This window comes from Alosa sapidissima, chromosome 11 (assembly GCF_018492685.1).
Source record: "Alosa sapidissima isolate fAloSap1 chromosome 11, fAloSap1.pri, whole genome shotgun sequence".
Lineage (NCBI taxonomy): Eukaryota > Metazoa > Chordata > Actinopteri > Clupeiformes > Clupeidae > Alosa > Alosa sapidissima.
In genome coordinates, this window is record NC_055967.1 from 2,478,295 (window position 1) to 2,492,334 (window position 14,040).

At 40.0% G+C, this 14,040-nt stretch overlaps 1 protein-coding gene and 1 long non-coding RNA gene across 3 annotated transcripts in view; one reads left to right on the top strand and one right to left on the bottom strand.

The window, feature by feature from the left end:
• ireb2 (iron-responsive element binding protein 2) overlaps positions 1 to 8,314 on the bottom strand; it is an 85,103-nt gene extending 76,789 nt beyond the window's left edge. Inside the window, exon 1 of one of the 2 annotated variants that reach the window (XM_042108742.1) lies at positions 7,949 to 8,314. In XM_042108742.1, coding sequence (XP_041964676.1) covers positions 7,949 to 7,973 — 25 coding nt within the window. In that variant the 5' untranslated portion in view covers positions 7,974 to 8,314. The remainder of the gene's footprint in view (positions 1 to 7,948) is intronic. The other variant, XM_042108743.1, reaches the window with a different exon arrangement.
• LOC121723330 lies at positions 4,412 to 6,289 on the top strand. Its single transcript, XR_006034907.1, has 8 exons — positions 4,412 to 4,499; positions 4,818 to 4,860; positions 5,031 to 5,066; positions 5,231 to 5,263; positions 5,430 to 5,475; positions 5,632 to 5,670; positions 5,843 to 5,888; positions 6,049 to 6,289. It is a non-coding gene; the product is annotated as an uncharacterized LOC121723330 (long non-coding RNA).
• Positions 8,315 to 14,040: the final 5,726 nt, after the last annotated feature.

Sequence of the window (14,040 nt, forward strand, 5' to 3'; positions counted from 1 at the left end):
GTATGAGAAGTTACGTGCTCAATAGCACGTAAAGTACAGACTTAAGTCAAGGGCAGAATGCTCACAGGCTGAAAAGTGCTTATTTGTCTTTACTTAAATTGTTTCATATCATACTCATACTTTTTGATAATAGGATGTCTTGATAATGGGGGAGATGGGGGGGGGGGGGACACAAGCGGCTGCAACATCCCTACCACAAATTGGTCCAAGTGCCCACAGGGACCCTTGTTCGAATCCAACTTGTGGTCAATAGCTCAATCCCTCCCCATCTCTCTGCCCCACTAGCTAGCGCGGGAATGATGCCAAAAACCTCCCTTGCTACCAACCGGTGGATCCATCAAACGTCATGTCAAACACCTACTAGTACGTTCATTGCTTTATTATGCAACAACAAAATTGTAGTCTACCTCTCCGGAGGTTTTGTTTTTGTGCATTTTATCTGTTTGTTTAAATCTTTAAACATAATTTTCTACTATCTTAGATTTTAGTTTCACATTAGCCTATGTTGCAAGCAACACTTAACATGACCAATAGGGCTACAAATTGTGGTTAACTAGTCTCGATAGCATATTGCGAGTAGTTGTGAACCATAGGAACTTTTAGGAACTTTAATCATAGCCTATAGCCAAACTGAAATAAATGTGAATGTATGATAAGCCTGTCAGTTCGACTGGCGACCCACAGTTGGATAAGCAGGTCCCCCGAGCAGTCAGCATTGCCAGACACTGTCAGAAACTGCAGTCCGAAGGATACATTTGTCCAGAAAACGTTGTTAAACTTAGCCTATAGGCTAGGATACATAATCACATTGGAGATGATCTGAAGTGGGCTCATATGCTTCCATATATTATATAACGTATTGATGTAAAAAAGAGAAAATGTGATGAGGCCAGCCTATGACACTTCTGACATATCGCAGATAATTGGTTATGGTCCTGTTTTGCAGATGGTAATTACGCATAACAGTTTTAAGCAACAATAGCAATAGCTCGTCACTAATAATGACACAAATAGGCTAATGAATGCTCATTTAATGAAGTTTCAACATTGGAACATGAAAACTGTACAACACAAGCCTACATGTATCCATCATGTTCCAACAGAATAAGCACATATTGCACCAATTCTGGGCACATGTTGGATAAGTGTAAGTTCATGTAGGTATAGCATTCTAGGCTGCTTATAAAAAGGCAATTATTCTGATACATGTCAGTAAGGCGGTTGGTATGACGTTCGGTTGGTCGATCGGTTGGTTGATCAGATGGACGGTCGGAAGGTTTTTGGCACGATTCCCGCGCCATATTAGTTTACTGTCTAAGATAACTAGCCTACTTTATTGATAGGACCTAAGTGAGGTCAGGGCTAGTGTTAGATCTTTTTACTTCTCTTTTTCAGCTGTACCGCATTCATACCGAACTGTGTGATATTCTCTAGGTGTCATTCCACGTCAATTCAACCAGGGCCCACGCACTTAGGTCTCAAAATTCTGAAAAAATTACCAGGTGTACCTATGTTACCCAGGAGACACACTGTAAAATTACTCTTATGTAAGATCAATACTTTCCAAGATACAGCCAGTTTTACAGGGGGAGGGGGTGTCAATTTTGTTCGGGCTCTTTTTTTTGTCAAAGTTCACAAGCCCACTAGCCTGGTAAACCAGACCCTGGAATCTTTCAGATTAAGGGTCTGGCCACGAGTAATGAAAATGGCCCAATTCGAGGGGCGGCACCAAGCATGCATTTGAAACTCTCACTGCACGCAGTTGGATAACGCTACGTCCAATCACAACAATTCATCAGTGTCAGTCATCAGTGTAGCTCGCCTTTGTCCCGCCTACATCGATTTGATTGGTCCCTCTCGCTCGAGAGATAGAAGAAAGTTGGATCATTGCTCGTGGCCAGAGTATCTTGCGGGCACAATTCACAATTGTAATCAAATTCTATGTTTTTTATTTTTTTAATACAAAATGGGAAATGCTTTTGGATTGAAAGAAGTAATTTGCTTTCTTTTTGGCGAATATTGTTTTTAAATAAATGACTTCATCTTCATATCTTTGGTGAATGTTTTTCTGGTTCCATATTTGATGATAATTTCAGGAACACCTGAGGGGTATTCCAGAAAGGAGGTTTAACACTGAGATAAAACTTAACCTCTGGGTTGTCTGAACCTGTGGCGACTAAACCCGAGCTGTCGGTTCCAAAACACCGGTTACCAGTTAGTTCAATCAACCCTGTGTTAGATAACCTAGAGTTGTGCGCGTTCACGGCGAACTTATAAAGGCATCATCTATTGAGAGTCGAAACCATGAGTGAAACGGGCGAAAGGAAGAGCACCGTATTTTTCAGAGGCGGAGTAGTCGAGGCTTACGAGGAGGAGAGAACTGTAATAACAAAAAAAAGAGCAATACTTAAGCGCCTGCGTCCGAGACCTTGCTTGGCAGAGAATAGCCTAACTGACCGTGTAAATGCTTACGTTTAGGATAGCCTATTTAATGTCAAAAGCACAATTAAATAATTCACTGGACATCACGTATTGTATTGACTGTTTTGAATGATGCTTTCTTAAACTAGCCTACCTCGTCACAGATTGAGTGGGCCATAGAATTCTTTGAGAATCCCAAATGTAATTTTCTATTTTAACACGGGTTCTGCAGCTGTGGGCCAAGTTAAACTTTTGCGCTCCATCATCGGAAGGGTGAATGTCGGAAGGCATGGGTAGCCTATTGGACACATTTCAGTGCACATTTGGAAAATGTAATAAGTGATGCTGACCTGCCAGTTGGTGAAACTACACATTAATGATCCTCGTGGGTTTGTGTCCAGGAAAACGAATGAAGTTGCGCAGGGACTGCTTTAGCGCAAGGCAAACTTTACGCACCGACCGACAGCTTGCCGATATGCTCTGCGTCTCCAACACTACAAAAACTCCCAGTCGGAGAGCGTGTGTAGCCTATTAAAAAAATATTTTATCCCAAATGCCATCAGCATTCTTAACCAAACTTAGTTACAACATGCATACCCGGCTGAGCTGTACAGCTATATTTTAAACTTATTTATCAATTTTCTATAGGCTATGTTTCCCCTTTTTTGTACTGTACTTGTTTTAATTATATCTTCAATGTGTCTGAGATGTTGTTTGTCCATCTGTCTTGTGAGCCAAACACAAATGTCCACTATGGTGTAGGCTAGGCTAGCTAGCCTACATTAAAGATTTATTTTATTCTATTCTAATCCACCATGCTGCTTTTCAAGTAGCCTATATTTAGGATTCAGCTGAAAAACTCTAGCGCTCTTGAAAAACTTGTTTGGAAAAGAATGGATAGGCCATCATGTGATGTCGTGGTCTTATCGCCCTCTCACGGTGAATTGCACGGATGAATATTACATGATTTTGTGCTTCTTTGTCAATCGGACCTTCGTCAAAATGAAACGCCATTGTGTGACAAGTTGACAAGCTGATTGCACTGAAATAATCGAACATAACCTGAACAAAACCTACCCCCTACCAGGTTAAGTTCAGAGCCTATGTTACCATAGTTACTTACATAGCCTGATCATTTTTGAGCTTTCTGGAACTGAAATCCCAGGTTTACCGTTTACTCTGGGTTTACATACCCAGTTCAGTTCAGAGCCTATGTTACCATAGTTACTTACATAGCTTGATCATATTTGAGCGTTCTGGAACTGAAATCCCAGGTTTACCGCTAACTCTGTGTTAACATACCCAGTTAAGCCAGTAAACCTGCTTTCTGGAATACCCCTCTGACCTGTAGTTAGTAGCAGAGTTTGTGAAGGACTTCAGCTATCAGAATGAGAAAAAGTCGTTTCATTGACTTTCTGGTGATTCTTTTATCAGCAAAAATGCACCTGTAGTAAGTAGCGGCCTACCATTGGCAACTACTACAAGCGATCAGAATGAGAAAATGTCTTTTCGCTGATTTTTGGTGAATATTTTAACCATTTAAATGCATACTGTTTCACTATAATGGCAGATATCAGCCAAATGTTACCTGTAGTAGGTAGCAGTCTACCATTGGCAACTACTACAGCAATCAGAATGGGAAAATGTCCTTTCGCTGATTTTTGGTGAATATTTTAAACATTTAAATGCATACTGTTTCGCTATAATGCCAGATATCAGCAACATTTCACCTGTAGTAGGTAGCAGCCTACCCAGATAGCACACGTTTTGGCTGAAGTCTGGAATACGTTTGGTATTTTTGGGTTTGTTTTGGCATAGAAGCGGCAAAGTAAATGCTTTCGGCTGAACTGTGGCAAGATTGTGGTTTACCATAATAGATAAAAAGGCGCCAGCGGTAGATAACTAGTTATGGCATATGTCTGGTCAACCAGATGAATGGGCAAATAGCGGGACGGTTTACTGACGTATGCAGGTGCGTTTTGGCGTCCTTGTGGTTTCCCAGAAGACTGATCAAAGACCGGGAATTTTCTCTAGAAGAGACGTCTAGTACTTCACTAACTCCAGCACTATCACAGGCGGTAAGAACATTTTCCTGTCTTCAAATAAACGTCTGAATTGTATACAAATATAGTCGTGATTCTACATAGCTCTATAACAGATATGACTATAGCTTCGTTTTGGTGAATAGCTTTGTAACAGCCCACTATGCAAACGTTATTTATCGACAACACGTCTTTTTATTACAGTATTTGTAACGTAGCCTACTGGCTAAGTAGCTATTTAACGTTAGCTTGTTAATCTAAAGGCAAACTTGTGAAACACAGGCAAACTTAAAATCACTGAACACATCCAATATTGCACACCAATTATTTCCCTTTTTTCTGTTCTGTTTTCAGTGCATAAGACATTCAGTGGAGCTGCAGCAAGCAGTATAAATGGGTACGTTTTTATCATGGCAATAAAGCCTCATTTTGCCCTAATATAGCTAGCTTAGTAGCTAGTTAACATGTTAACCTAAATGCTCTGCAGGTGGTAAACTTATTTAAAACACAGATAGACATATCAATGAACACATCCACTTATTTCCCTTTTTTCTCTTCTGTTTTCAGTGCATAAGGCATTCAGTGGAGCTGCACCTTAATGGGGTAAGTTTCAATCACTGTAGGCCTAATACAGCCTCATTACCCTACACCTAATGTCCCGCATCTGAATTAAACTTCACTAAACAATTTCCTAGGCTATTTAAAGAGTAGATTTAGTAATTGTGTTTATTCTATCTTTGTGTGTATCGGTATGTTGTCAATTTCAGATGCTAGAAATCTGCAGCAAGTGGTATAAATGGGTAAGTTTTAACAATAAAGCCTCATTTTGCCCTAATATAGCTAGCTAAATAGCTAGTTAACATGTTAACCTAAATGCTCTGCAGGGGCCAAACTTTTTTAAAACACAGACAGACTTATATCAATGAACACATCCACTTATTTCCCTTTCTCCTCTTCTGTTTTCAGTGCATAAGGCATTCAGTGGAGCTGCACCTTAAGGCAATAGTAATGGGTAAGTTTCAATCACTGTAGGCCTAGAGCCTAATTTTTACCCTACACTCAATGACCACATCTGAATTAAATTTCACAAACAATTCCCAAGGCTATTTAAAGAGTAGATTTAGTAATTGTGTTTCTTTTGTCTTTGTGTTTATGTTGTCAATTTCAGATGCTGTGAGAAAAAATCTGCAGCAAGCAGTATAAATGGGTAAGTTTTTATCATGGCAATAAAGCCTCATTTTGCCCTAATATAGCTAGCTTAGTAGCTAGTTAACATGTTAACCTAAATGCTCTGCAGGGGCCAAACTTTTTTAAAACACAGACAGACTTATATCAATGAACACATCCACTTATTTCCCTTTCTTCTCTTCTGTTTTCAGTGCATAAGGCATTCAGTGGAGCTGCACCTTAAGGCAATAGTAATGGGTAAGTTTCAATCACTGTAGGCCTAATACAGCCTCATTTTTACCCTACACTCAATGACTGCATCTGAATTAAACTTCACTAAACAATTTCCAAGGCTATTTAAAGAGTAGATTTAGTAATTGTGTTTCTTTTGTCTTTGTGTGTATGTTGTCAATTTCAGATGCTGTGAGAAGAAATTCTGTTTGCTCTGCCAACAGTCCACCCGTTTACAGTAATAAGTATGCTGATATGACTTAATAAATACAAATCACAATGAAATGCATTTAATCTTTGTGTTTTTTTGTTGTTGTAAAAATATCTTTTGACATATAGGCTAATTTAACAGTATGAGCCTAGTGCACTAGGACATAGCAATTCATGTATAAAACTAATGTAGACATATTGCAAAATGCAAAATTAAATAAATGTAAAGATTTTCAAGTGGAGTTTCAATGTAGATGCAATCATTTGGCATACTTATGGCCTCTCTTTGGGATGGTTATGGCCATATTTTGGAATGCCACAATTGGTTTTGGGTGAGTTTTGGCCTCCTTTTGTTTTGATTCTGACTTGCCTAATTTGGTCCATATATGGAAAACGCTGCCAAAATGCGAAGCCAGTTTTGGTCCAAAATGAATGAATGTGTTATCTGGGTACCATTGGCAACTACTACAGCAATCAGAATGGGATTACATGAGAAAAACTCATTTAATTGATTTTTGGAATATTTTTCAAGAAATAGCCAACGTTTTGCATCCGTAGCCTACTGTCTACCTTCGATCTACCAACACGCTAATTTGTCGACGGTCCCTTACACAGACCATAGCGACAGAACAGGCAGTGAAGTGCTGTGAAGCTTTAGACTATGTCGGTTAGCAATGGCTAGCGATAATAATTTAGTTGTTTTCGCTTGATACTGTAATAATGTCAACTTTATTCAACCCGTTGTCGATCTCGATTGAAGGGGAAGTTAAAATCGAATATCAACTGAATATCAAACGTCCAGCCAACTTCACCTCGCTTATACCCCTTGATTCCTACGTGTCCTTCAGAAGACCACATAGACCTATTACATTAAAATGAATTCATTTGAGGGCGATTTTAACCAAACATAGTTGGTCATTAAAACCATAATACTTCAAAAAGGGTCAAACTGTTGCATACTATTGCTTTAAAATATGATGTGATCCCCAACACGTCAGGTGCCGTGAACGTGCTTGCAGTTCACAGCGGATCTGTACTCTGACGTTAACGCAACCGCTGCTAAAACTGTTGTCATATTTGCTAACGTTATTAATCATCTTTGCTCGCTGACATAGTATATCCATTTTCTAAAGCCAGGCAGTGTCTAACTTAACGTTAACATTAGGGCCTCGTTATGCCCTAGCCTAGTGTCTTCACAAATCGACACGATTCGGACAAGTCCAGTCAATGCCAGATAGTACTAACGCTAACGTTATGTTGCAGTCACTGGCTTGCTAGCTGATAAGTTAGGTATCGGTTCGTTTGAAAGCTGCTAGTTAACGTTAAACGTTATCAACCTATGGCAAATACTAACGTTACGTTAACGTATTTAATGCTTTCCCCACGTTCCATTAGTTAACGTTAGCCACTGCTACACCCATCATCCTTTGTAAACAAACCCATTCTCAAAAGTCACATCGGATAGCACTAGCTAAGTTAACGTAGCTTCAAGACTGATAAACAGTGCAATCACCTCCCTAATTTCCATGGGGGTCTCCGTTAAGCTAACCCGATGTCATTATCCTTCTTCTTTGGTTAACGCCATTATCTTACACATCCTCACTGAGTTAACTATATAACATACCAATTGCTGGTTATTTCACATCAACGTCAATCCATCCATAACGTTACACCAAAAGTAACATTGATGTTAGCTATGTGCTAGCAGCTAACGTAAACAGCTGACTAGTTTCTCCTCCTTTTCTCCTTGTCGGAACTGCCTAACAAACCGGTTGATTATAAACGTTTAGCTGCTAGTGATACCAGGACTCAAAACAGAAGTCGACATGAATGTTTTTTGTGTTTAAAATATGTTTCGATTACCATGAGCTTCTTACCTTTAACTGGCGAATCGAGCGCCATGATGACTTCTGAAAAGATCACGACTGCACTCCACTTGTGCGAGCAAAAGACCACCTCCCTGTGTACTCCAATCGTAACACTGCATTTCTCAAAGGCCACCTGACTTGGTGCAATATGGTAACTGGCAGGTTTTTACAGTGCATGAAAATGTACTGCTATCCGAAGTCTTCTTCTTACTATTATTCTTCTAACCAAAATGTCTGCGTCTAATTCAGCTTCAACCGTTTAACGTACAAACTTCGTTTAAACTTTGTAGGTCTTGAAAATGACGTCTGTGCAATGTACTTTTCGTTTCTGTAAACTTTAGGCCTATACTTTTTGAGATATTAAGAAAAATCAAGCTTATTTTCCCCCATAGACTTTGCATTGGCACTATGACATCATAATGGGCTAATTAAACTGATTTGCATCTGCCAGACATCTCCTGCACCCAACATTTTTTCTGCCAACCTTGAGCCGAGCCTCTGATAAGCGCTCAGTGGCCATACAGACGGAACAAGCGGATGACATCAACAACTCAGCTAAACCAAAACACTCTGCACAGGCTGAAACAGAGATATGCCCAACCTCCCCTGCTGTGGGGCCCTCTGATAACCACCCGCTAGCCTCCACTGAAATGCAGACCTTGGAGAAACATAAACAACCAGCTCAACAATGCCAAGCCATGTCCACTGGACAAGATAAGATGGGTGCTGCTAAAATGACTCAAAGTCAATCACTGGCGTCAAACTCCCTGGAATCTCAGCAAACAAATGGATGTGATGAGCATGAGATAGCACCTATCAAAGCTGCTGAGAGGATATCAGAAAGGAAGGGTCATGTTGTAACACCAGTACCAATACCCCTCCCCACCTCCGTCGTCTCCTTGTCACCACAAAGACACAACAACATGGAATACACTACTGGAATACATGCTGAAAGCGGAGCGTCTGCAACAAACTTCCCAGAACCTCAGCAGGCAGATGGAGACTCTGGATCAATTTTCAACCCCAACCTCCTTGATTTCCCATCACCACCCACACCCAATCACGTCCCCACCCAATCAAACTCCCCAGGCCACACAAACCCCCCTAATCTCCCATCCCCATCCCCACCCCTTCATCCCACCACCCACTCAAACTCCACAGGATCCCCTGAATACCCATCACCATCCCCACCCAAGCACATGATGTTCCCTGCAAGAATGGAGAGACTGCTACCAGTAGCCATGCAGAGTTTTACTAGCCCAAGATCATTAGCACCAAAGAAGCGAAGGGCACCTCCACCCCCTCGCCCTCCCCCTCCCCGTTTAGAAGGATCTCTTAAGCAGCAGCAACCTCTTAGTTCATTTTCTCAGCCGGCATATAGCATGGAATGTGCAGTGGAAAATACAGATGGCAGCAGCAGGGGACAATTATATGATGACTGTATTGCATGATATTCTCAGGGTCCCTGCAATATAAATGGTACTGACAGTAGTTTTGAGAACATGCCGGGACCCAGTAAGCCCATGACATTCTCTATTCCTGTATTGACAAGAAATAGAACACAAATGCATCGAGCTTATAGGGTAAACCAGTCCAATCTCCTACCCGTACCACATCAACCTCAGATTTCCCCCATGGATCATATTTCCCCAACACTTAAACTAACAAAACTAGCACTCCTAAATATCAGATCTCTTTCAAACAAATCATTCTTAATTCATGATCTAATTTGCACACACAACCTTGATTTTTTACTTTTAACTGAGACATGGTTAGATCAAGCAGACAGTGCTGCTACTCTCATCGAATCAGCTCCCCCAAACTTCAGTTTTTTGAGTGCTACCAGAGCAAATAAAAGAGGTGGGGGGATAGCCACAATTTTCAAGACGTCTTTTCAGTGCAATCAGTCGTCATTCGGTGACTTTACTTCATTTGAATATCTGTGTGCATGCATTAAGTCTTCTCCTCAGATTTTATTACTGACAATTTACAGGCCTCCAAAACATTCAGCTAAAGTGTTTCTTGAAGAGCTAGGTGAACTGCTATCAGTTGTTTGCATAGAGTATGACTGTCTTATTATATCAGGGGATCTAAACTTGCATGTGGATAATCCTGAAAACAATTATGCCAAGGAATTCATTGCACTAATCGATACTTTCTCCCTAACACAGCATGTACAGGGGCCAACACACTCTCTCGGCCATACCCTCGACCTTGTTATCACAAAGGGTCTCGATGTCTCTACAGCTGTTAAAGACCTGGCCTTATCTGATCATTTGTGCGTGTTCTTTGATGTGTCTATGTCCCCACACACTCAAAACACAGCTATGATGGTAAAAAGGAGAATCATAAATGATCAGACAAGTGCTCTCTTTGAGCAAGCACTTTCACTAAAGTCAAGTCAACTGTCAGACTCTGAAGACTTATTTGATCACTTTAATGCAAAAATGGCAAACATTATGGATGACATTGCTCCATTACAATTCAAGAAAGTTAAGGACAAACAGAAAGCACCATGGAGGCAAAATCCAGCAGTTAAACTTCTAAAAAGAGAGTGTAGGAAGACTGAAAGAAAATGGCGTAAATACAAACTTCAGATCCACTATGAAATCCATAAAGAGATGCTCCGCACATATAACTCTGAAATATGCAAAGCAAGACAGTCTTTCTTTTCTAACATTATCAATAGAAGTTCAAATAACACTCGTATTCTATTTTCAACTGTTGATAAGTTAACAAATCCCCCCTCACAATTAGCGCCTGAACTTCTCTCAACTAATAAATGCAATGAGTTTTCATCTTTTTTTAAAGGTAAAATTGACAAAATCAGACTTAACATATCTGCTCAATTACAAATTCAACAACCTGAACTTCCAGCAACAAACAGAGGGAAACTAAACTTGATGTCAGAGTTCAGCTTGATAGACTACGAAACACTTGAAAAAACGGTACAGAATCTCAGCCCTTCCACATGTGTCTTAGACACTCTGCCTACCAATTTCTTCAAAACTGTTTTTCACCTCATAGCGGCGGATGTCCTTCAAATTGTAAATGTATCATTGCTGTCTGGCACTTTTCCTAAGTCACTGAAAACAGCTGTTGTAAAGCCACTTCTCAAGAAGAATAACCTGGATGCCTCCATGCTAAACAATTACAGGCCCATATCCAATCTACCTTTTATTGGCAAAATTATTGAAAAAGTAGTCTTTAATCAATTAACCACCTTCCTAACATCAAATGGGTATTTTGATTACTTTCAGTCTGGTTTTCGGGCAAATCACAGCACTGAAACAGCTCTCATTAAAGTTTCCAATGACATACGCCTCAACACAGATTCAGGTAAAACATCAGTCCTAGTGCTACTGGACCTTAGTGCAGCATTTGACACTGTTGATCACAATATTTTACTACACAGACTAGAACACTGGGTTGGATTTACAAGCATAGTTATCAGCTGGCTAAAATCATATCTACAAGAAAGGAGCTTCTTTGTTGCCATCGGAAACTGTACCTCAACACCAACGTCCTTGACCTGTGGTGTTCCCCAAGGGTCGATCTTGGGGCCACTATTATTCAACCTCTATATGCTCCCACTTGGACAAATCATTCAAAATAATTTGATTTCATATCATAGCTATGCAGATGACACACAAATTTACTTAGCTCTATCACCAAACAACTATGGTCCTCTTGAATCTATGTGTCAGTGTATAGAACAAATCAACACCTGGATGTCTCAAAATTTTCTTCAGCTGAACAAAGAAAAAACTGAAGTAATTATATTTGGTAAAAATGAGGAAAGACTTAGGGTTGCCACTCTCCTTGACACAAAAGGGTTGAAAGCAAAGGATACTGTTAAAAACCTTGGTGTATTAATTGACAGTGATCTAAATTTCAACAGCCACATGAAAGCGATAACTAAATCAGCTTTTTACCACCTCAAAAATATTGTCAAACTCAGAGGGCTGATGTCAAAACATGACTTAGAAAAACTCATTCATGCATTTATCTCCAGCAGGGTTGATTACTGCAATGGACTGTTCACAGGCCTTCCTAAAAAGACTATTAAACAGCTTCAGGTGATACAAAATGCAGCAGCTAGGACTCTAACAAAAACTAAAAGAACTGACCACATTACTCCAATTCTTAAGTCCTTGCACTGGCTTCCAGTAAGTCACAGAATTGACTTTAAAGCACTATTGCTTGTTTATAAATCAGTAAATGGAGCAGGACCTAAATACTTGTCAGACATGCTTCAGCAGTACACACCTTCTCGTCCTCTCAGGTCCCAGGTGAAAAACCTGCTAGTAAAACCTACAGTTAGAACTAAACGTGGTGAAGCAGCTTTTAGCTGCTATGCGGCTCAGCTGTGGAACCAACTTTCGGATGACATTAAAAAGGCCCCAACTGTAGCCAGTTTTAAATCTAGACTTAAGACCAAACTGTTCTCAGACGCTTTCTGCTAACTGTGCCGAGTTACAAATTCTGAATCTGCCTCGATAATTATTCTACTTTGTCTTTTATTACTTTTTTTACTACTTTTGCCTTTGTTTTTGCTTACTAATTATTCTTTATTTTTAAATGATTTTACCTTGTTTTATGTTTTCTTTTTATTATGATCTTTACCTTTTAACTATTCTTTGACTATATTGCCCTTCTATGCTTTTATTTGTTATTATCGTTTGGTTTTGTTTATGTAAAGCACATTGAATGACCTCTGTGTATGAAATGTGCTATATAAATAAACTTGACTTGACTTGACTTGACTTGCCAGCTGCTCAACTAGGCCCCCTCAAAGACCCAGTTAAACCAAAGTCCTTTTAGGCAAGTCCCTCCACTCGGCGGCCATTACCAACGTTTTATGGGCACTCATCGGGCACAGTCTTTGGGTCGAACTGCACGTGCGCAAGGCTTCACAACACCAATCTTGCTCCAGCGGCGAGATCACAACACATGATTGGCACGATGTCTTCACAACACACCATATGATTGGCTCAATGTATTCACATCACACCACATGATTGGCTCAATGTATTCACATGTCGACGTTTTGCCGAGGAAGGGGTGGGATATGTGTAGACAACGGCCATATTGGCGTGACAAACTAGCCCCATGCATTTCTATGGAGTATTTTTTGAGTACCGTGTCTCCACATTAGAAAGTCTCTGGTTAAACTGATTGCACCTGTATCAACTGCTTCCTGCTCAACTAGGCCAACTCTCTCTGTGTCTCTCCATTCTACAAGGATACAGTATAAGGCACATTCCATCCAACTTTCTACCCCTCCATCTTCTTCAAACCATTCCCTCATCCACCCATTAAACTATGTATTAACATCCATTAAACAATCTGCCTATCAACATCCATTACACTATCTACATTCAACTTTTAAACTATCTACTCTGTCTCAGGCTTTAAGCATACAATCTGGCTCTCTTAAGACTACAGATCCTGTTCAACTGTTTCCGCTGCCCACAACTGTTTCAAAATAAAAGTCATCCCTACAATGATTCACTATTAAATAATTTAACCATTTAAACTACTCAACTACTTAACTGTTCAGCCATTCCAACTGTCAGTTGCCATTAATATGACTTGCAATTTCGTGCACTGGTAATTCCTCAGAATTACATTTTCTAATTTATGTTGTCTTTTTTGGCTGTCATTGTTTTTGCTTTTAGAAAAATGATGTCAACTAAACCTAGGCTGCATGCATACTTACAGAAGCCGAGGGCCTGGCTCCTATTTTAAGATGTGTCTCAAGATAACAAGAGATATCAAATTTATTTTGAGATTATATTTTGAAAATATAGCAGCAAGCGGCAATGGCGGGCCCGAGCACCTGCGGTCCGCGATCTGTGACATTTTGGAATCCAACAAAGCATTCACCGGGTGCATTCTGTTGTATATTCAGTCATATTATGTGCTGTTCCTGCTATTCCACGATGATACTGATACTGTGTAATGTGATTTGGAGGGGATACAAAAGGGAGATAAAGAAGTTATGAACGTGGTGTGAACGTACGGTGCCCGTCTCTCGTCTCTTTCTTTATTATATTATACTAGGAAGTACAAGTCTAGCATAGAACACATTCTGATTA